This window comes from Myripristis murdjan, chromosome 3, assembly GCF_902150065.1.
Source record: "Myripristis murdjan chromosome 3, fMyrMur1.1, whole genome shotgun sequence".
NCBI classification, from domain to species: Eukaryota; Metazoa; Chordata; class Actinopteri; order Holocentriformes; family Holocentridae; genus Myripristis; species Myripristis murdjan.
Genome location: NC_043982.1, coordinates 1,368,790 through 1,390,707, shown reverse-complemented (window position 1 = coordinate 1,390,707; position 21,918 = coordinate 1,368,790). Strand labels below are relative to the sequence as shown.

At 40.0% G+C, this 21,918-nt stretch overlaps 1 protein-coding gene across 1 annotated transcript in view; it reads left to right on the top strand.

Moving 5' to 3' along the window:
• LOC115380417 (multiple epidermal growth factor-like domains protein 11) overlaps window positions 1-21,918 on the top strand; it is a 113,020-nt gene that overhangs the window by 8,650 nt on the left and 82,452 nt on the right. Inside the window, exons 5-6 of the mRNA XM_030081609.1 lie at window positions 2,520-2,620; window positions 13,235-13,327. Coding sequence (XP_029937469.1) covers window positions 2,520-2,620; window positions 13,235-13,327 — 194 coding nt within the window. The remainder of the gene's footprint in view (window positions 1-2,519; window positions 2,621-13,234; window positions 13,328-21,918) is intronic.

Sequence of the window (21,918 nt, the reverse complement as noted above, 5' to 3'; positions counted from 1 at the left end):
CAGGAGGGTTAACTGTTAGCTAACTTTTTCATGCTCAGTCCTGTCTCCTGAAAATTAGGGGGGGTTAGAACCACTTCATATGCACACCTTAACAATAGTACTGCACACAGTCTTATGCCTGAATGACTAGCCTACACCTTTTACTAATGCTGTATAACTGTTGGTCGTTGCATTAGGCCTACTATCCTACAACAGAACAGACATAGGATTAAGAGGATAAAGAGAAAATTTGCCCCGGTGGATCAGGTTAATTTCATTTGAACAACAGATTTCCCGAGCATTTATACGCAAACTTCAATCCACATGATAAAAATTAATCCACGGACCACCAAAGTAACGTTTGACTGTTTAATTAAATCAACTTAATATTACTCTGGCACGGTTGGAGGGGGTGAGCTCCAGTACTGTACGGGCGCTCATGCACGAGCACATGCGCGCTCATGCACGCAGCGCGCAAACGTGGATACGACGTAAATCATGCCGCCCCCCTGCTTCCGCAAAATTGTTTAATGCGCGCAGCACGATTAAAAGTCACCCAGCCTGACAGGTTGCAAGGCTAGTTAATAGAGAAGGACATCACTCCACGACAGCGGCACGGTATGTAAAGCCATGTCCTCCTGCTGTGAGCCCAGCACACGCACCTAATAAAGGAAGACGAGGTCGACCGAGAGGTCGCCATACAGATTGCAGAAAAAGGGGCACCTCGCCATAAACCCTGTAAGATGGCGAGGCCCCGCATTAAATGTGCCCGCACTCCTGCTGGGCCCGGCCTGCCTGCCCTCTTATATGCCTCCTAGATTGTACTTACAACCCAGTGGGGAAGCACGTCTGACTGCTTGACTGTGAATATCAAGGAATCAGAGGCCATGCATATGTGGTGCTTATATAGCTACAGGTGTAATCAGTGCGTGGCCACCACATGTGATGTGTCTTAAAGAGTAACCCATGTCAGCTGCCCCCATAGATACACACGGAGCTAGACGGGAACGCCCACAAACGTCACATCCGGTTTTAGCCTGGGTGGAAAACAAAGCCTTAGCGACCATTGAGAACAACGAGCGGACAATAGTCACGTTTTGCTCATCGAATATTGCAAAAAAAACGAATTAAAGTTCATACGTTTGCCAAACATAAAAACAGAGCCTATTAGGTACCGGCCGGTACTGCGGCCGGCATCAGGCGGGCCGGCCGCAGTACCGGCCGGTACCTAATAGGCTCTCTTAATAGGCCGGCAGCCGTGCCCACCTGTTCAGGTCGGTAGGAGTTGTAACATGGAAGGGGGCAAGCCAGTAATTTGGCCTAGGGCAGCAACATAGCCACTGAGTCTTAAGAAGAAAAAACTGACCAAGAGGTGGTCGTTAGCAAACATCTGTATTGGTCAGCTCATGTGTCAAAACAACTAGCCTACCTGTAATGCACTCAAATGAGCTCCATAAACATGATTCATTCATTACTGGCTCTTGCTGTTTGATATTAAGGTAAGTTTAATTGAACACAGCTGTAGAAAATGTAATAGTGTCTCTTACCAGGCGACTCAGTCAGGTAGTTGTAAATATCTCCGTACGCGACTGGACGCCATTGGGTTGGATCGTCTGTCCAGTCCTTCATAACATAGGGACAACGATCAATTCCGATTTTGGCCAGCTTTGTCAGGTATCGTTCTTTGTCGGCTGGCAATAAAGAGTTAATGTAAGCCAATGATATTCATTTGAAAATCTATATTTTACTGGAAAATAGGATTCAAAAATCGCGCTAAATGAATGGGAATCAATGAGAGCAAACCAATGTTTTCCACCCAGGTGACTCCGCCCCCCAGCTATGACGCGCTGATGACACTACGCCGTGTGTATCTATGGGGGTCGGTCCCTGTGTATATGGAATATGTAGGGTTGAAAGTTAATCTTGACATGATAGAGAGCCACTCGGGTACGGTTAGGGAAAGGTTAGGTTTAGGCAACAAAACCATTTGATTATGGTAATGTAATGTAATGTAATGTTTGAAGACAAAATAACACCATTGTGGTTTCATATTAGACTGGAACTCGGATCGCCACTTCTTCATAGTGGGGACTGCAAGTGATTACAAATGTTCTAGTGATATGTTATAAACAAACATATTCCATGACAAAATACACTTCTCTTGAAACGTAAATGCAAATGCATGTGACAAGTGAGTGAAAACAGTGTTTCCAATAGACCGTATTGTGAGATACTCAGATGCTCCTTTTGTGAGACTCTAACTCGGTTGCAACTTTTTGTTAAATAGCACTGAGGAGGTCTGGGATGAATTACATAAACATGTTGCTTGAAACATGTGAGCACCTGAGGCACAGAGTAACTACAACAAGAAACCACTCAGGTTTTCCAGCTGCTCTAGTGCCGCAGACGATCAACACACACTAGCATTTCTCCGGCACTTCAAGGACAAATCCTTCATCTGTGTGTGTGTGTGTGTGTGTGTGTTCATGTGTGTGTGTTCATGTGTGTGTGTATGTGTGTGTGTGTGTGTGTTTGTGCAGGATCAGCTACAAGACAGCATACAGGAGGGGTGTGAGGACAATGTACCGGCGACGCTCCCAGTGCTGCCCAGGCTTCTATGAAAGTGGAGATTTGTGTGTTCGTAAGTTGTGTGAATTCTTTGGTTTTCGTCTTATTTTCAGTACCACAGCACTACTACAATGCTTGCTGATTCTACTGATTCTACTATTGCTGATAACAATAATATCCAGTAGAAACTTATTTTCTCATGACTTGCTCTTCAGCTAGAAATACTGTGCATGCTACTGCAAAGGTTTAGGGGTAAAAAAAACAAAAAAAACCAAACATCATTCAGTCTGTTCATGAGTAATTACATGAGTAAGTGCAGACTAATAGATGAAAGCCACTTTGCTCTGTCAAAGGTGTTGCAGTCTTATCTCTGTCTTTAACCTACATTCTGATGCTTTAATTATTTTAGCAGCACCGACCAGTCAGAGGTGCTCTCTGAGTTTGGATGAAATCAGCCAATTTTGAAACGCATTTTGATATGGAACATAAACAACGCAATACAATTATGGTGGCCTAATTTTTTGATCCAGGCATCTGTCTGTAAGAGGTAATTAGCCAAATGTAATCATCAGCATAACAAATTTATCTTATGAACACTTGAGGTTAGATTATAGTCCTGTTAATTGCTTGATTTTCAGTTTCTGGAGATGTATAGCTTTATTTTGCGTAACTCGATACGTCCAGCAAAGATCTGAGCCTTTCACATCCAACAGAACACTGGCATAGAGGTTGCATAAATGATTTTGTTTCCCAAAACATAAATTTCTCTTCACTTGTTTCTCTTATTTCCCATTGGAATCAAATATTCACTGACAGCTTCACATATGTGTGAAATATATCTATTCTTTTTATATTGTAAATGGCCTTTAGCGGTAATCCAGTGACAAAATGCCACACACAACATTGTTGTTTTTTTTTTTAGATTAACTTAGGGGAATATTAGTTTCACATAACATATAGACATTAAGCAAAAAAAAAAAAAAAATCTGTAATTTGTTTTGCTCTTTTCGAACATAATTCACTTTATACACAGTAAATCACTAGGTCTATTGAAACTGAAGTGTATCTCCTCAAACCATGATTCAATCTTCTAGTGGGCATTATCTTTTGACTTGTGTCAGACAGCTATCTATATCTGCTGTTAGAGCTGTCAGAGTTAAATCAGTCCAGCTCTGTTACAAAGTGGGACCATTTCTATTCCATTTTGACCATAGAGAGCTTTGAAATCAATGTAAACAGAAGCAAAAAGAAGGCCACATGAGAGAGCCAGCAAAGATGAAGCAACACTTGAGATGGAAAACCGCCTCAAACAAGCCGCACCAAAAGTCTGCTAATGTGGACTTCATCAGATATCTTTTTAATGGAGAAATATGAGATATTTATTTTAGAAATACGTCATTTGAGTGATAGCATCTTCTTTGGGTATTGAGAATTTCATGGGGCACATAGGCCTATGGGTTGTTTTCTCCCAGTAGCCTTTTATTTAAATGCAAACAATGTAATGCTGCAAAAGATGTTCGTTATCATTGTATAAAGAAAATAATTATTCTCTGTTGATAATTTGTGACAGGCAAATTTGCAAGCTATATTAATTCAAGTAGACTGTGTCAAGTGGAGTTTCTTAAAAAGAAAAATGTAGATTCAAAAAAAAAAAAACTTTTCAAAATTGATATTAAATGTGTTTGAATTAGAACCCTAATTTTTTCCAGCCAAAGAATAACAGCGCTCTTCATAGACATCAAATGATCAAACAGAAGAGACCAGAGAGACAGGTTTACTCAAAACAGAGTTAATACCATTTTTTTGTTATTTAATTTAAAATCTTTCCTTCAGCTCTTTTGCAAGCTACCCAACAACAAACACAGCAACTGTTTTTTCTCCTCATATTAATTTAATCTCCATATTAATTTAATGTTAATGAATAAAACTGAAGAATCTTTTCAAGCCGTAGTCAAACTGTAGTCCTTGAATTTTCTGATGAGTTCTAATGTTACTTTAATTTCCCTGAACCCTGACACTGGGACTTTTTCATAAACAAGACATCCTTTAAGGGAAAAAATACTATTGATTGTGAAATTTTGGGCAAATTCTTGAGTTATACACAACGATAACTCAAGCAATGTCACGTTGTGCAGTATTTATTAAGAATTACTGACACTGGCAACAACTGCAATGGCACTATCCTGCTGAATTCTAGAGCTGTTCACAAAGCACAAACATATTTCAGTTCACATATATATTTTCATTTCACAAGAATTGATTGATGCTTGTTTGGGATCAGTAGATTGTTGAAAGATCCATTTATGGCCAGTCTTAACCTCCTGGCAGAGGCAGCCAGGTTTTGAACAAAAATATCCTGCTACATAGTGGATTTCATTATGCCACTGATCTTAACCAGAGCCTCTGGACCACTAGCAGCAGAACAGCCCAACAGCATCAATGATCCACCACCATATTAAACTGTGGCTATCAGCATCCTTTCCTTTTATGCAGCCATCTTTTCTCACCAAGCTATGCTCATGTGTGCATGGCCACTAAGGTCAGTTTTGGTCTCAACTCACCACAACTTGAGATTCCAGTTGTAGTTCCAGAGATGCTTGGCAAAGTTCAGATCCTTGAGTTTATGGTTTGCTCTTTCATGCATGAAGAGAGGGTTTGATAGCTGATTTCAAAACTTCATATTCTAAGAATCCACTGAACTGTACAGCGCTGAAACTGTGATCCTCCACTTCTTCTTTGACTCCCTTAGAGTCTTCCTCACTTGTGCATGGGGACAAAATGCACTTGTCCTCTCCCTGGTAAATATGAGACCTCTGAAACTTCATTAGGTGACTCAGTTGAAAGCTCATCAGTTTGCACCATAGTGATGGATGAAAAAGAATTTTACATGTGTGCAACTTCATACTTATGCCTCATTTAGACTATGAAGGTGAAATGTGTCAATGAGAGAGAGAGAGAGAAAGAGAGAGGGAGAGAGAGATTAGTTTTATTAGTATGAACACAAGTAATTTCCTCAAGTATTTAGCAGAACATTTCAATACTTTGTGTATTATTTGTTATGCACATTTGCATTTGCTCCTTTTCATTACATGTGATGATAATTCTAGAGCTGATCGCATAACAAGGATAAGACACTTAAATTTCTGCTTTAAATATCCCTCAATAGACACCTAAATAATAACCATTATTTAAAATGTCATTTTCGTTTGCTCTACAAGTTAAATTAGGTCCATCTTATAATTAAGTCCATCTTATAATTTGTGCTCAAGCGGTTTCATATTTTGATCATATTTTGAAAGCTTACAAGAGCTTGAGATCTGTTGTCCTAGATTCAGCTGCTAGGTAACCAGAACTTGGTGTATGTTGGTTGTTTACCAAAGTATCTCAAGATTTCTGTGAAATGAGATTTCCTTATAGACTGCCCAGAGTGAGCCGGACCCGCCGGCTTTCAGATGCTCAGGGCAGCGGTGAGCTGCTCCTCTGAAGCATTACACAGACTGAATATGTTTTCTGTCAAAACTGTTGTTGGGTGTGGGGGATAAATAAATAAAACCACCAATGTGCAAGCACACATTCAGAATCACATGCAAAAAATGGGGTAACGTTGAAAACGTGTTGAATAATAATTTTACAAAACAAAACAGCTGTCCAACATCAACATTCAGACTTGTCAAAAAATTCTGAATGTGCAAGGTGGGGAAAAGGAAGTGCAGTGATAAACATCGCTGTGAATAATATTGTCTTTCTGTCCTGTCTTTATCTAATGCTGGTCCCTCTCCTTGATCCAGCCACTCACCAAAAGAAATCAATTATCCACCCTAGATGGTAAATTCTATAGGACAGTGTTGCCTCTCCTTATTTAAAGAAAGAAGTGAATGCATTTGCCTGAAGGGCAAGTGTGGAGAGGAGTGTATTGTGTGTGTTTTTTCAAGATCTGCTTGTAAACAGCTTTATTAGATTCTCCTACAGCCTCCAGGGGCCCTTGACAAATGCCCCTTGACTACACACACACACACACACAAACAAACACACTCACTCACTCACTCACACACACACACACACACACACACACACACACACACACACATCATCCCTGTGTTCCTGTTGGTTGCGTATTTTGAAAGCTTGAGGCTAATTCTCCAATGTTAACTAACCACAGACAGATGCCCTCCTGGTTCGCTAATGTTAACTGCACTGGACAGGTCTTTTGTTGTGCAATATTCAGAGCATGGGCCAAGTGAAAGGGTTCCCTCCATAAGAGGGAAAACGGGATGGCTGCTAATTTGCTTAGTGGGCTTCCCTTTTTTGGCCAGTTTCCGGCTGATTTATGAGCTCTCCGTTTTGCCTTCCATGGTTCCTTTTCTTCTCACAGTCTACGAAATAAACATATGTAATTATTTGCAGGATGTACTGCATATTTTCTTTTTGAGTTCTCAGATGGGACTGACATTTTCAGCTAAGCACCCCAAATTGAGGACATCTGTTGTTGAAGCCTGTCTCCCAGCCTTATGAGTCCCTTTGTTACTCTCCATCTCTGCCTGAGGCTATTACATCTCTGTCAATATGATTTCTCTGTCAGCTTTCCCCTTTCTCACTCTCTGTCCAGCTGTCTCCATCCTCTTTTTCAGGGTCATGAGTGCTGTTTGCATCCCCTCCCTAGTTGTCAAAACCGAGCAGCTTTGCCATCTGTGACCTTGTCACCCATCAACCTGCTGCGACCTTTGACCTCCCCTTCGCCAATAACCCCACCTTCCTCCACCCATCACCTCTGCCACTCACCATATCCCCCCCCCCCAGATATTATAAAAATCATGCGAATGTCATTGGGAATCAAATCATAGAAAGAAAGTCTTTTTAAAAATTTCTATAATAATCTCTTTTTTTCCATTCCCAACACTGCATGGTGCATTCTTGGACAGTGCATAAAATATTATGCACACTACTTTCTCTCACTCCAAGGATAGCTCAGGAGTGTCATTTCATGGCCAGAGCAGCATAGCAGGAATATTAAATATTCTCTTTCTCTTATGAGAAAAATTATTTCATTTTTCGGTCCCTGCTGACTAGTGATGTCGTGATGAGCCTTGTCAACAGGTTTACATGGAGATCAGCCGTGTACACTAACACGGTTGTTTCTAAAGTGGGGCTCAGAGACCCCCAAGGGTCTTTTCAGGGGGTCCTCCAGGGGGTCTTCAGAAAAATGAGTAATAGTTTAAATGCTTGTAAAAGTCATCTGAACACAGTCTTACAAACATTTGAACACAAGAAATCTAACCCAGCACCACTGCTCTGATCTTTAAATGGATCATTTCAACCAATATGTATAGTTTCCTTGTAATTTTTAAAAATATTTTCATGCAGTTTTTTTGGGTCATTGTAAGTTTTTAATAATTTCTTGCTCATTTTTCATTTATTTATGCTGATTTACTGATCATCTTTTCCTCATGTTTTATTGTTGAAAGAAATCACGGAATTTCCTGGAAAAAAAGGGCAAAAAAGTAAAGATTAGGAAAAAAACAAGAAAATTGCAAGAAAATTAACACAAAAAATACATACATTCTGTTTTTAGAATTACTAAAATGATATATTTAAACATAAGATCAGTGATCCAAGGTCAACATCAGATTTCTTGTGTTTAAATGCTTGTGGGAGAAAAAATATCTTGACATAAAGTCCCCTGCAGGGCAAACTGACTTCAGATGTCTCTGGGCCTTATTGAAAGTCAACTTGGCGGGTCTAGAACATGAAAAAGTTTGAAAATCCCTGTGCGGTCCAACAAACACACTGCTGCTGTTTCTGGTGTTGCCTCTACAGTTCTTCTGCTCTCTGTCATCCACCACAGCAGATCAAGAGATTCAAGGGCACTGAGCACTGTTTCAGCATGCCAAGACAATAGCCGGAATTAGGTAGCGATCATTTAATTTGATATCTATTAATCTCGTTATGCCTGCTGCTGATGTAATCCCCCTTGTAGCTGTTTCTGCTCCAATCCAGAGGATGAAAGGATTAGGCACCAGTTTAATGATTCATCAATTCTCCTGCAGGATAAAGGGAGCATGCATGTCTGGCTCCCTTATTAAAATTAGGGCCTGTATTCACAAAGCATTTTACCTCACTCTCTAAAAATATTCTGGATCGTGCTAAGATTCGAACCAAAAGTTTATGAAGTCATTGTTCATTCACGGGGCTGTTCAGGCCAGCTTTTCATTAAGGAATGCAACAAACACAATGGGTGGTTGATGTGGTATTTCAAGTGGTATTTCTTACTGAAATAAAGAAATATATATGTACTCTTTTCCATACCATGCACTGTGAAGTGCTTTTGCTCATGAACACTTACTTGTATTAATGTGAACCTGGCTACCTGTCTTTGTTAGGGAGGAAGCAGTTGTACAAATAGAGAGCTTGAATAGTAGCACACCATATCTCTATGATGGAGGAGATGAACTCTCCAAGCTGTCAGCCTGTCTTCTCCCAGTACACTCCCTACCTGACGCACGATGCACTATTCATACTCTGACACACAAAATGAATCGGCGGGGATAGAAATGAAGAGTTATTTTTCCCCTCTTTGTTTACCAGCTTTAGGTAAGAATATTACTTAATATGTCAAAGTGGAAAAGTTTTTCTGTGAAGAGTTTGAGGTAGGTGGAGGCCATCATATGATCTAAAGAGAGTATGTGTATATGATAATTACAATGTAGACCCAGGCGTACCTTTCCTCTCCATATGAATTTAAGGAAGCAGGTTTTGTAGTTGTATCACAAATTTTCCTACAGATTTGTTACTAAATTCAGATTACTGTGATACAAGGCTCTATTTTCGAGGCAGCTTTAACCTGATGTTAGGCACTAAGCAGGCTTATCGGTGGCAAGTTACAAATTTCAGCCAGTTGTGGCTGTTTTTGCCAGTTTGGGATTAGGAAAAGCGATATGCACTGTACTATTTTCTGGTGTTAGTTGACGGAGTCACAGTGGCACAGACCTCTCCAAAATCACATGACCCCTTCATGAATGATATGCTTGCTTGTTTCACACTGATGTAAATTTTCCAAGCAAGAGAAATGATTACTTGCATAACTATGAGTTAGACTTGATATATTATTGGCATATGTGCACAGTAGGCTATATGTTCATGTTTGGGTGCTGTATAATCATATAGGTTTAATCTGCATGGACTGCACATGCAGAGAAGAGATTGGCCTTTGACTGGCCTTTGCTGAGTTCCAACCAAACATAATAATAATGTAATAATGTATTCCTCCCACTAGTGGTGTTACATCCTGTGCCAGCCCCCTCTCCCCAGATAACACTGGGATAGTGCATATCACTAAGATAATGCCAGTTTAAATGACAAAGATGTTGGCCACACCCCAGAGAGAGTATTGCCAGGGTTTAACGCTTAACGCTTCCCCATGGAAATAGAGCCCACTTTTTCTTGTCTCAGCTCCAGAACACAGTGAGCTGTAGCTTGACAAGAGTCAGCTCAGTTAGCCTGAACAGTGTCAGTGGTAGAGATGTGCGTCTCACCCACTGAGACCAACTCAATATGCATCTGAATAGGATGCATCTACATAAATTTGAGGTAGCCAGCAGATCGGTACGATTTGATTCAGCACTGTTTCAGCTTTGTACCGATACAGGCTGTCTGAGTCAATGCGGCTTCATTGTATACATGAAGCCCGGTGCATCAGATGCATCAGTGAGTCGTCACACCCCTAGTCAGCAGCTTAGCAGCCATTCATATTAATATGCATCTTCTAGTTGCTGCTAAGTCTAGTTTCTACTTGGTTAAAAGTGTGCAATGCAGATGTGCTAATGACAAGACAGTGATGGCTAGTTGTCTGCGGTGAGCTATCCAACAAGCCAGCATAAAAACAAAATCAATCAAGTGCATCAGTGGCCAAATGATCAGTACCCTGTCAAAACAGCACATATATTATCCTTGTCTACTGAACTCTGTCAAGATGGCTGGCTTGTAATTTTAGAAACGCAGTCAGCTGTTCATGGATATTGTTGTGCAAGATCTGAGGACTTCCAACATGGCTGCCAGAGCATGTGTTATGTCACCCAGAAACTCTCTATTCAAGGAAGATGCTATTATCATTTTTATTGTGAATGTCCGCTTCCCTGTTTGATACAAATGCCAAGAGACACAGAATGAGGCTTTATTAATTACTTTACTGCATTGCAAGTACATTCACACACATGCGCCTTGTAAATGTGTGTACATTTATCACTTATTATAAAACTGCTGAAAATTATGTATTATAAACCCCCACATCATAGCAAAGGTATCATACCATAGCACAATTATATGTTATAGATGACATTCAATGTCAGTATATAATTAGGCCTACAGTTTCACATACAGAACTGCTCAAAATGCAGCAGAGCTGCTGCTTATAATGATTAGAAGTGAAAAGTTTATATGATATAAAAAATAAGGTTTTTATATTACTCTTTGAAGTCAGTGGAATTGACTTTTTGAGATTTCTTTTACTTTTAGATGAGATGATATGCAGAGACTGTATGTGTAGGGTGTCTGTCTGTGTGTGTGTGCGCGCACGCCTTTTGAAACTGTTCTCTATCGCTATCTGTCTCCCTCTTTGTTCCACTGTCTGTCTTTCTGTCTGCCTCTCTCTTTCTCCCATTCTCTTTCTGTTTTTATTGTTTCCCTTTAGTTCCTGTTTTTTTTTTTCTCTTTCTTTACTTTATTTCCCCCTCCTCCTCAGCCTCGTATTCTTTCATGGCCACCTTTGTCCTCTCGCCTCTGCGCCAATGTCTGCATATGATAATGACAAAATGAGACGCGGGGGCTTGGAGAAAACACTGTATCATTTATTATACCGTGATAGAGTCGTTTATTTGGAATCTTCAGATAGTGTGTGACAGCTTTCAACTGTAAGGTCATGTCATAATGAAATATTACACCAGTGGAAAAGCTTATGGTGAAAATGAAGATGTCATTGCTCCCTTATCTATTTGCTGTACGACTCAGATAATATATATTACACACTATCAGGGGACTTGCTTACAGCATCTTACAGTATCTAAATAAAGTGAATATATATATATATATACATATATATATATATATATATATATGCAGTCACAATTTGTACTGCTGATAGATTCATCTATGGATCATTGATATATTAATCTGTCAGCTCCAAACAATTGAATGGAGCTACACTGAACTAATGAGCTGATTTAGATCCAAATTGCTTCTGTACCCTACAACCCATCAATTCTATTGAGCACAGTGGTTAAAGTTTTATCATGTTGCCCTCTTCACGTATTTCCCCATGCTAAAAAAGATTCATTATTGATTCCAGTCAACTCCACTCTGCTCTCTGTCTCTGACTCTGAGTTTAAGTCTCTCTTTCCTCTGGATGCGGCCATGATTAAGAGCATTGTCTGCAAACAGTTAATGTCACAATGATGTAAGTGGACGACCGGCTCTGCAATTTCTAATTGTAATTCTACCTTTGACTGCTTATTGAGTGTTGCCACAATTACAAGAGGAGCAACAGATAATTTGCTATGGTCTTCAAACATGTTCCTATCTCTCTGCCATGTCTAATCTCTCTACCTCACTGAGCACCGTGTTAGCTTTTTCATGGCCAGCATGACAAATGTCATTTTAAAAGATTCTGTTTCTTTGTCTGTTGCTGTTTGTTTTCTGTTCGTTTTTCTGCCACTATGTGCAGTTCATCATCACATAGTCTTTATTATATCGGATTACTAGCCAGTAAAATGAACTGTCTTTTGTTTGGAAGTCAATGTAGTAATAATTTCTGTGACAGGTTACCTAAGACTATCTTGAGTTGTCGGGATGAAATAAACTGCACATGTACTCTCAACAAATGTGTAGGTCAAAACAAATGGTAACAAAAACCATGCCAACTGTGGTGCGTACTTCCTGAACAGATGTAATGCCAGAAAGCGTCAAAGAGTAGGAGTCAGATTAAACTATAAACATTACTATTAAACATCGAACATTCCAGCTAAATTGTTGGAATACAACAAACATGCAAATATTTCTCCAAAAGCACAAAGAGATGATGAAACGTAAATCAGTTAAAATCATTTCTACAAGGCAGTCTGATGTTTTAGAATCAGAGAGCATTGCCTTACACCTTTCAGTTTTCAGTTATTGTTTGTACAAAAGACTCAAAAAGACTTATGGATGGTTCCTTCATAGGCCTGCTGCATAACACCAAAGCTCAAAAGTAGGCTTCCTCCTGATGTAAATACTTCCACAAAAAGCCCCTGATGTTCTTAGTGGTAGTTTTGAATCGTATCTTTCCATAGGGATTTATCTTGTTTGGGTACTCAAGAAATTGATGTGCTATAGTGTAACCCTAATGACACCTTGGAAGTTGCAGCACACATCATGATAAATAGCCTGCTTCCACTTGAATTTTGTCAGGTTTTGCTGTCAGAGACCAGCATGCTTCCAGATAATGTTGATGAATGTTTATCTTGTAGATTAGATTGTCCTCTCAGTATGCTATAGGTACTAATACTGATTAGGAGTTTTCGAGCAACCTTTGACTGACAGGGTCATAGTAATTTATCACAGGGACACGCCAACAGTGACTGCATACCATCTAATCCACAAGTATTTCAAAGAAGTGTTTTAAGCTGGTGCAGCCATGTTCATGCTGTCGTTCTCTCCTCAGCGCTGTGTACTGAAGAGTGTGCTCATGGACGCTGTGTGTCTCCTGATACGTGCCAGTGCGAGCCTGGCTGGGGAGGAGTGGACTGCTCCAGCGGTGAGTAAAACAGTAACTCGCTACAATCAAAGAAGTGATGCAGAAGATGTCCTCAGTTCCTCAAAATGAGCACATGACTGAAATTTAATCACATAGGACAAGTTATGTGTTATGTGTTATGAGTACCTTGACAGTTTTTGTGTGTCTTGTTGTGTGAGAGCTGTGTATAAATGCAGACATGCCATTGATGTACCTCAGCAAAAAATGCTGGAATCAGTTGGCATCTCTGGTTTCTCTTTTGCCCATTTCACACTTGAGTTTCCTAGCCCTGCGGTAACTAAGCCCTGGGCTAACTGTTGCCCAGGGCTTAGGTTAGCCTTGATTGACATTAGTATTTCAGTAATAACCAGTGCAGTGCCAAAATGGGCCTCTTTGAAGGGGCCAATTATTTGGCTTCCTGTGTTGTTGCTTGCAGCTTTCTGGAGAACCACTCATCCAAACATCTTCACACTCGACACTGCACTTTCTTGGGTCTTCAGCAATACACCCACCAAGTGTGAAGTCAATGACATTAACAGTTGTCAAGAAAAATTAAGGTACAGACACACAGACAGAGATTCCTTCCATTTAAGATGTGGATTTAATCAACTGAAATCAACCTGGAACTTTTAATAGGTGGAGGGAAAGAGTGTTGATGTGTGCGTGTGTGTGTGTGTGTGTGTGTGTGTGTGTGTGTGTGCCTTTGTATGAAGCTCGAGCCCCATCACAGTGCCCTGGCTGCCCTCTCCCCTTAGGAGCTTCTGTGTGGAGGGTGGGAGTGTTGCCCCTCCCCCTGCCTCCATTGAACTGCCCTCCCCTGAACTGCATGTGTATGTGTGTCCTTCGATTTTCTGGACTATTCGTCCAATCGACTCCAACGCTGACACTGCATCCCCTGGGCCCTCAGCAATACGCCAACAAAGTCTGAAGTTGGTCGGATGTTTGCGGAGATAATCGAAACACAAACAGACAGACAGAGATTCCTGCATTATAGTTAGATTAATAAGTACTAGTTCACACTAATCTTTATTAACCAGGTCTGTGTTAACAGTTTTAATTGGACAGCAAACATTTTTTTCTTTTCAGTGGCATTCCATTGCTTTTGTTCTAACCCTGATTCTAACCTGGATTCACACTACAGCTGTTCACCCCAACCTTTTGGGGATATCCCCAGAAAATCAGAGATAACCTGCTCTGGAGTTGGGTTTAGTTAGCTCCGGGCTAAGAGTGAGGATCCTCCACAAGATGCCAGTGCAAAAAGACAGTTAACCCAAGGCTAACTGGGAACTTAGCCCAGGACATGGGGTCTTTAAGTGTCATGACATAAGGGCTTTCTTCAACTAAACATGGTGTATGCTTAATGTAATGGATGAATAAATTATGACATGCCACAGTGGCTGATATGGCTAAGGTTTGGTGTCAGTTTTTGCCCCACTGAGAAGCAGTGTCACCATTTAGTTCTGTCAGTTGGTCGGCAGTTAGATCCAGAGTGGCATATCTCAAAATTGATTTGGCAGCGTGCCATGAATTTTGGTGGCATTAACATTCATGTTGCCTAGAGCAGTGGTTCTCAAGCAAGTTCGCAATGACCCCCTGTCCTGCAAGTATTTTGATCAGCTAGAACTCTGAAGTCTGGATTCCCAACCTTCCACAAAGGAAAAATGCCCTCTCAACTTGGAATTTTGAGATCTTGGTTAAGGTTTCTCAACCCCTATCTGCCATCATATCAAAATGGCTCCTCACATCATGCACAGTCATATATAATATTTATTTTAGTTGTATTTAAAATAGATTTTCAGCATGACCTGCTTTGATCAATCAACATGTAGCAACGCTGAACAATGTATTCAACTTGGACAGAGCAAGCAAAAATACCAACTGTGGTCCATGCAGCCTTCCCTTGTTATAACCATGGCTCAGCTCGTTAAAACAAAGGGGAGACACAAATTATTTAGCAAAAATTATTACATTAATTTATTTGTTGAACCAAACTAAAGGGTACAAAATGAGAATCCTTCCATCCAGAATCCATCCATCCAGAAACCATCCAGTGAGCCCAAAGGAAACAATTAGTTGCATGGGAGAGAGAGAAGGCGTTGGGCGTTGAAGACCATTTTGAGAACCAATGGCCTACAGGATGCAACCTGGCAATATGAGTGACCTCATCACCTTCTCTCTAGTGCCACTGGTAGGCCCCAGAGGGGCATCTGCATTCAAAATAACATGCCTCTTCCACTATCACTCCAAAAATGAGACTTAACAGCATTTCATCTGAAAGGGGCAGTAAGTACTCTGTGACTTTTATTGACCTCCATCGGTGATGAAGGAAAAAGTTTTTGTTCCACAAAGAGTATGGGCTATAAAATTGGTTTGGAAAACCAGAAATCTTAGCAGCTAAGCAGTGTAATTGTTGAGTCACTGGTATTGATCAATAATCCTATCAATGCCTGCAGATATATTGCGCCTATATTCTGCTAAGGAACAGTACAAATCTTACTTATTATACCTTTAAAATGAAGCCTTTAAATCTTAGTATCATTCTTATACCAGTTCTTTAGTTCTACTGTTCACCTCAGTAAGTAACTGTGTTACTGCACTGCTCTTTAGGAGATTCCAATTCAGTACAAGGTGTGTGTGTGTGTGTGTGTGTGTGTGTGTGTGTGTGTGTGTGTGTGTGGGTGTGTGTGTGTGTGGGTGTGGGTGTGTGTGTGGGTGTGTGTGTGTGTGTGTGTGTGCGGGCGGGCGGGTGGAGGGGTTGTGGGGTGGGGGGGTTTGTGAGTGAAGGGGGGTTATTGACACTCTGAGTCACACAGCCCTTTTGACCACTTTTGTTATTGGTTCACTCCAGCCTCCCCATTGTTTACCTGTTTTTATTGCTGCTCTGGAGCCAGGGGAACGAGGCCAAGCCACGGTAGGGTTTTGGTAAATCTACCACCAGTTAGACTTAGTGGGAAGGGGAGGATGAGGTATTGACTGTCCAATAATGTGCCTGTTTAAGGAAAGGAGAGCAGGTAAACACACACTCAGTGTAGAATGAGGGTTTCACTCTGGAGGTTGGTTGGCTTTATCTCCATTTCCTCAATAAAGGTGGCTGTCCATCCTCAGCCTGATCTCCTGAAATTTTGTGGAATGAGCAAGTTGTCTTAAAATGTCAGTGCGTGCTCTCAAAGTGAGAGAAGCACATTTTGTCATTGCAAAAGGATCACATAGAAGAGCCATAACTCTTCTATGTAACTGGTTTGATGTTGAATAGTGCAGTGGAATATAAGCGTGTGGAGGTCGGGGGAATCAGATGGACACATAAATTTACTTTTAACTCGATAACAGTGGTTCGATTCCCAATAGTGGTGCGCATCTCACCCCCTGATACTGATTTGATACGTATCTCAATATTTGACCACTGATACGATGCATCTAGATAGATTTTAAGTTGCCAAAGAACAGATTTGCCTCTGTGTCACAGTGTGATACAATGCAAAATGCAACAGTGCAAATCTTTATGTTCTGATACTGCTAATATTATAGTTCTGCGATTAGTTGCAAGAAGCAATCCTGATAGATTTACTAGATCCAGTAACAGGGTTGAGGATGGAGACAGAGACAGGGACATTTCAATGGTCTTAGCATCTTATTTGGAATGTCATTTGTTGGTTTTAAAGCATGCAAGTCATTCAGCTGTTAACAAAGAAAAGGAAGTAATGGGACCTTCTTCCATGCTTGAAGCTGCAGGTGCTGTCATCACAGCATCATGACTGCATGACGTCGCTGGATGTGAGTAACTAGATTAGTGGTACAACATGTGTATTTCATTGCTATACAGCATGTTTTGAAGCAAAGTCTCCCATTTTACTTATGAAACCCAAACTTAGTCCACACTTGATTTGTGAAGGTTTGGTGGTGTGTTGTAATTTTCTTTGCTGTTGGTCAACATCTTTGAGGAAACAAGATGAAGAGGAACAATAGTAGAGGATGGGGAGCACTTGTTTTCTTTGAGGGGGGCGGGGGTTGTGACCTGATGTGACCCTTCACGCTCACAGAGAGAGACGGATGCAGGGGAGCAGAAAACAGGAAATAAATGCACACAAAGAAGTACCAACAACAAGTTGATCCCAAAAATAAAACAAGCTTGTCTGATCAGGATGTAGCGATACACAAAGTGCCACATAGATTTTTCCACAATTCACTTCATTCAGCTTCATCTTACACATTAAGCCAGGTACATCTAGATGCAACGGTGAATTGCCACATAATGCAAATTTCAAGAGTTCACATTGCAATCTTTGTGACTGTCTCTGTATTTGTCCTGCTACATGATGATGCATCGCGCCCTGCACTCCCTTCATTAGTAATGAAGTAAAACCCTTGCCTCAACACCTCTGCGCATCATTCTCACACCTCATACTGCAGATACTGTAGTGGTATGATAGCTGAGCCTGAAGATGGGGGATAGGGGGTGGGGGAGGAATCTTTTGACAGTGTCCCATGTTAGATTAATACACCACAGCATGAAGATTCTGCCTCCCCAGTTCCAAACAATAGAATCTGTCATTTATTCATTAGCTGTGGAAAAGTTATTTGCTATAAAGTTGCCGCAATGAGAGTCTCATGGGGACACTGAGTTTGTTTTTACAAGGATTGCATTTTATTAATGCATGCTCTTACCTGATTGGCCTTAGGAAATTAGTCCTGTGATCAATAACAGATTTTAAGGTCCCATATTATTCAGTCTTCAATTTTCCAGTATACTGTGGCTCAGGATGTTGTTATTCATCATGTTTGGCTAATTAGTTAAGTTAAAATGGCATTTAAGTTCAAATGGCATTTATTGAATGAGTTTGAGGACACACCCCCAATTAACTAACACAGGCACAAACAACCGCTTAGAAAATAAGAGGTGCAACTATTACCAATTTAGTAAGAAAACAAATTTGATCTGTTACTTCTGAATAATTCAGTCCAAATTAGTAAATATTGCAAGTCCTTTCTGTTAAAAGACAGTCCACAGCAATTACACAGAATTTCTACCATAGATTTTATTTTAAATAATCCTCATGGTGAATAGACCATCCATTAAAAGGTTAGGAGAAAAAAAATTGTATCCCGTATCTCATATCTCATATCCCTGATGCACCTGCCACACCTGGGCAGGGGAAGTCTGTTGTCCTTATCTTCCTCCTCCACCTCTTCCTCCGCATGGTCATCTTCATCATCACTCTTTGTATTTATCCACAGGTAAATACTGTGGAGCATGCAGCTGGACTTTACAGCAGCTCCACCTGTGCAGTTAAGGCAGGAAAGACACAACTTCAAGCCTGCGCTAAATCATCTTTATGGTTCTGATGCGGGCACTACTGTATCTCTGCTCCGCTCTGCAGGGTTACAGGATGTGGCAGAGGTGTCAACAGCCAGGAATGCAAGATGTAGATATCAGTCTCTTTTTGAAATGAAATAAAATAAACTGTAATTGGGTATTAATGAAATGTAATCCCTATGTCTGATTAATGGTTAAAATGTAATGTGAATTGACTTTGGTAAAACAAAATGTTGCAAATGTTTAATTTAAGTGTTTGCACTTAAATTAAAACATGCTTTCATTGGACGGTAAATAGTGTGCACAGTCCGTGCTTAAATAGCTGTTTTTCCTTTAGTAGATCAGGCGCAAGGCACTATAATTATAATTAAAATAAACCCCTCCTACATTTTTGCTTTCTGTGGCTGACACACTTTGAATATTCATCAGTTCCATGGCACTAAATGTTTGCACCCTGGTGTCCACCTTCAGGGGCGCCGGATATGGGGAAAAAGTTAGGACAATTCCAAGGGCCCTTATAAAAATAGGTAAAAACTAATATAAAACTATTAAACCATGATCGAGTATATACATAAATATATATACATACATATATATATATATATATATATATATATATATATATATATATATATATACATACACATATATATATAATTTTATTTATTTATTTTTTTCATGGGGCCCAAAATTCCTGGCGGCGCCCCTGTCCACCTTCAGTTGCACACATAAAATCAATCCATGTACTGTTGATCAATCAGAATTGTTAATTTGTTGTGAATATCAAACATATGGAACGTATGGAACTGGCATATCTTGACAATTACATAGTGATGGTGCGCACTACTGAGTGTTTTTTTTTTTTTTTTTTGTAACCACGCAAAACATCAGTTTTTAAAAATACATATAAATAGAGGGAAATTTCTAATGATAGGTTACTTTTAACATTGTGGATATATCACCACGGCTAAGAGAAGTGAAGAAGCAGTGGCTCTCTGTGACTCAAGTACTGTATTATTTCAAATGTGCTCACTCAGTGAGGAGACTGAAGCAACAAAGAATGGATGGACATAGGATTGGCCTCTATGTTGTCTTCTAGCCAACCGGATTAGCTTGTAAAGCAGTGTGCCTCAGCTGTCTTCCCTGTCCAAACTCCGGTTCTGTTGGAGGACTCTGTTGGTGTGCCAAGTAACATAAATAGCATGAAGAGAAGTGGGGTGAAGCAGTGAGAGGAACACAATGAAGTGAAGCAAAAATTAAAACGAATGAGAGAGGGAAGAGAATTAGTAAGAGGCAGAAGACGAAGAGGACAAGAAAATGAAGAAAAAGATAAATGATGATGATAAATGCTCACTTGAAGATGGCGAGTGTGATGACGAAGCACATAATCAAGAACAAGATGGAGAAGATGAAGGCAAAGTACATTGCAAAGGAGCAGCATAAGATGCTAATGAAAGATAAAAACACTTAAAAGAATCAAGAAGAAGAAAAGTAAATCACCTCTTAGGCAGTTTCTGTAGCTGTGGATATTTTTGCTTCAGTAAAATTGTTCTAACATTCTGTACATTAAAACAACGGTCTGTTTTTATGGTTTTCAGTGGTGATAAAGCTGTGCTTCATCAAGTGTAGTTGTATTTATTCATTTTCTCATTTATACTGGATGATGTAAATGACAAATGAAATGCAGAGCATTTGACTATAGAGCTGCTAATTGTAGTGGTTGATGGGTAGCAGAAACCCCCCTCAGTTAATGTGCATATAATTTTAATGTGACGGTGATTTACAATGAGAAACAAGCATACTAATTTATCTAGGTAGCATCCATATATATGGATATATTTTACTTTGTGCTTTGTTCACCCCCAAAATGTATACATTTTGAAAATATATGGGCAAGACTTCCTTGGCCAGTTGTTAATTCACAGTTTCTTCTCAGTGTCACACTTTATTGATCACCATCTTTCATTAAGAGCAGGTTCACTGTCCTCCTTTAACAATAGCAACAAAAATAATAACTTGAATGAATACTAACTTGAAAGAGTTTTCTGAATCTGAATTTGCAAATTGTTTTATTTTATTGGATTTTAGAAGAAGGAAGGTTTTTGTAGCTCTTTTGCATTTGGCCATTTAGTTACACAGTGATTGATTCAGAAAAATCAGAAGGATTTCTACACAAGTGAGACAGAAACATAGTTACACAAGCAAAAAAGAAAGCAGCAGCAAAAGCAAAGCCTCTTGGTGGGCTCACTCTGAGCATGTTTGCAGCAGTTTGTTTGTTTGGTTTTCTTAGCCAGGTGAGAACAATGCCATTCAAATCCAGATAGAACTGCATAACTGCAAGTTCAAGTTCAACTTCAAATTTATTTAAAGCCCAGTATCATTGTTTCCAGTCTCAAAGGGCTTTACATGCCCATAAGTTTACAACAGGATGACATCCCGTGACTTAGTCCTCATAGCGAGCAAAAAAAAAAAAAAAAAAATCCCAAAAAACCACTGCACTGAAAAAAAATGTAAGACCTTATGTGTGTAAGGGGACAAATGTTGAGATCTATTAGCAGCAGTTACTCAAAGCTTGGAAAGCCCAGCACAGCAAAATGAAGAGAGGGCACACTGCAGTCTGGCAGCCTGGAATGATGCTCATGTTCAGCTATTTCCTCCTGTATTCTTAAATGATATGGACCCCAGAGGTCAATTTCAAAAAACGTCACAGACAAATCCATCATGCTTCCTCACATTTACACAGACTGGAACTGCCACTAATATGTTTCATCTGAACAGGTGAATACTAATGTATGGCTAATTGTTCAGCAGTATGACTCCCAAAAGCTGCTTGGAAATCCTTGTGATTTTTCTTAAAAAAATCATTGTGTAACTAAATGGCCAAATGCAAAAGAGCTACAAAAACCCCTCCTTTTTCTAAAATCCAATAAAAGAAAACAATTTGAGACACACTCTCTTATGTGAAAAAAATTAGAAATCCTTTATTAAGGTGGCTGACACATGACAGGATTAAAAAGCACCAACATGTTGTGGCTCACAGGCCTTCCTCAGAGGGTTCCAGAGCCACCACGCGTTAGAGCTTTTTAATCATGCTAAGCATAAGCCACTAAAGACTTTTTTTAGTATTTTCACTTAAGAAAGTGTGCCTTGGATTTGTTTCTTTTTTGCAAACTTCAGTGTGTGCTCCATTTCCAAAGAGCACCTCTCTGTCCTCACTCTGGAAGGCAAAGCAGCGTTCCTTTCCTGTGGACTTTGAATCCCCTTTTAAAACTTCTGCACTGTGATTGGGACCAAAAGGAAA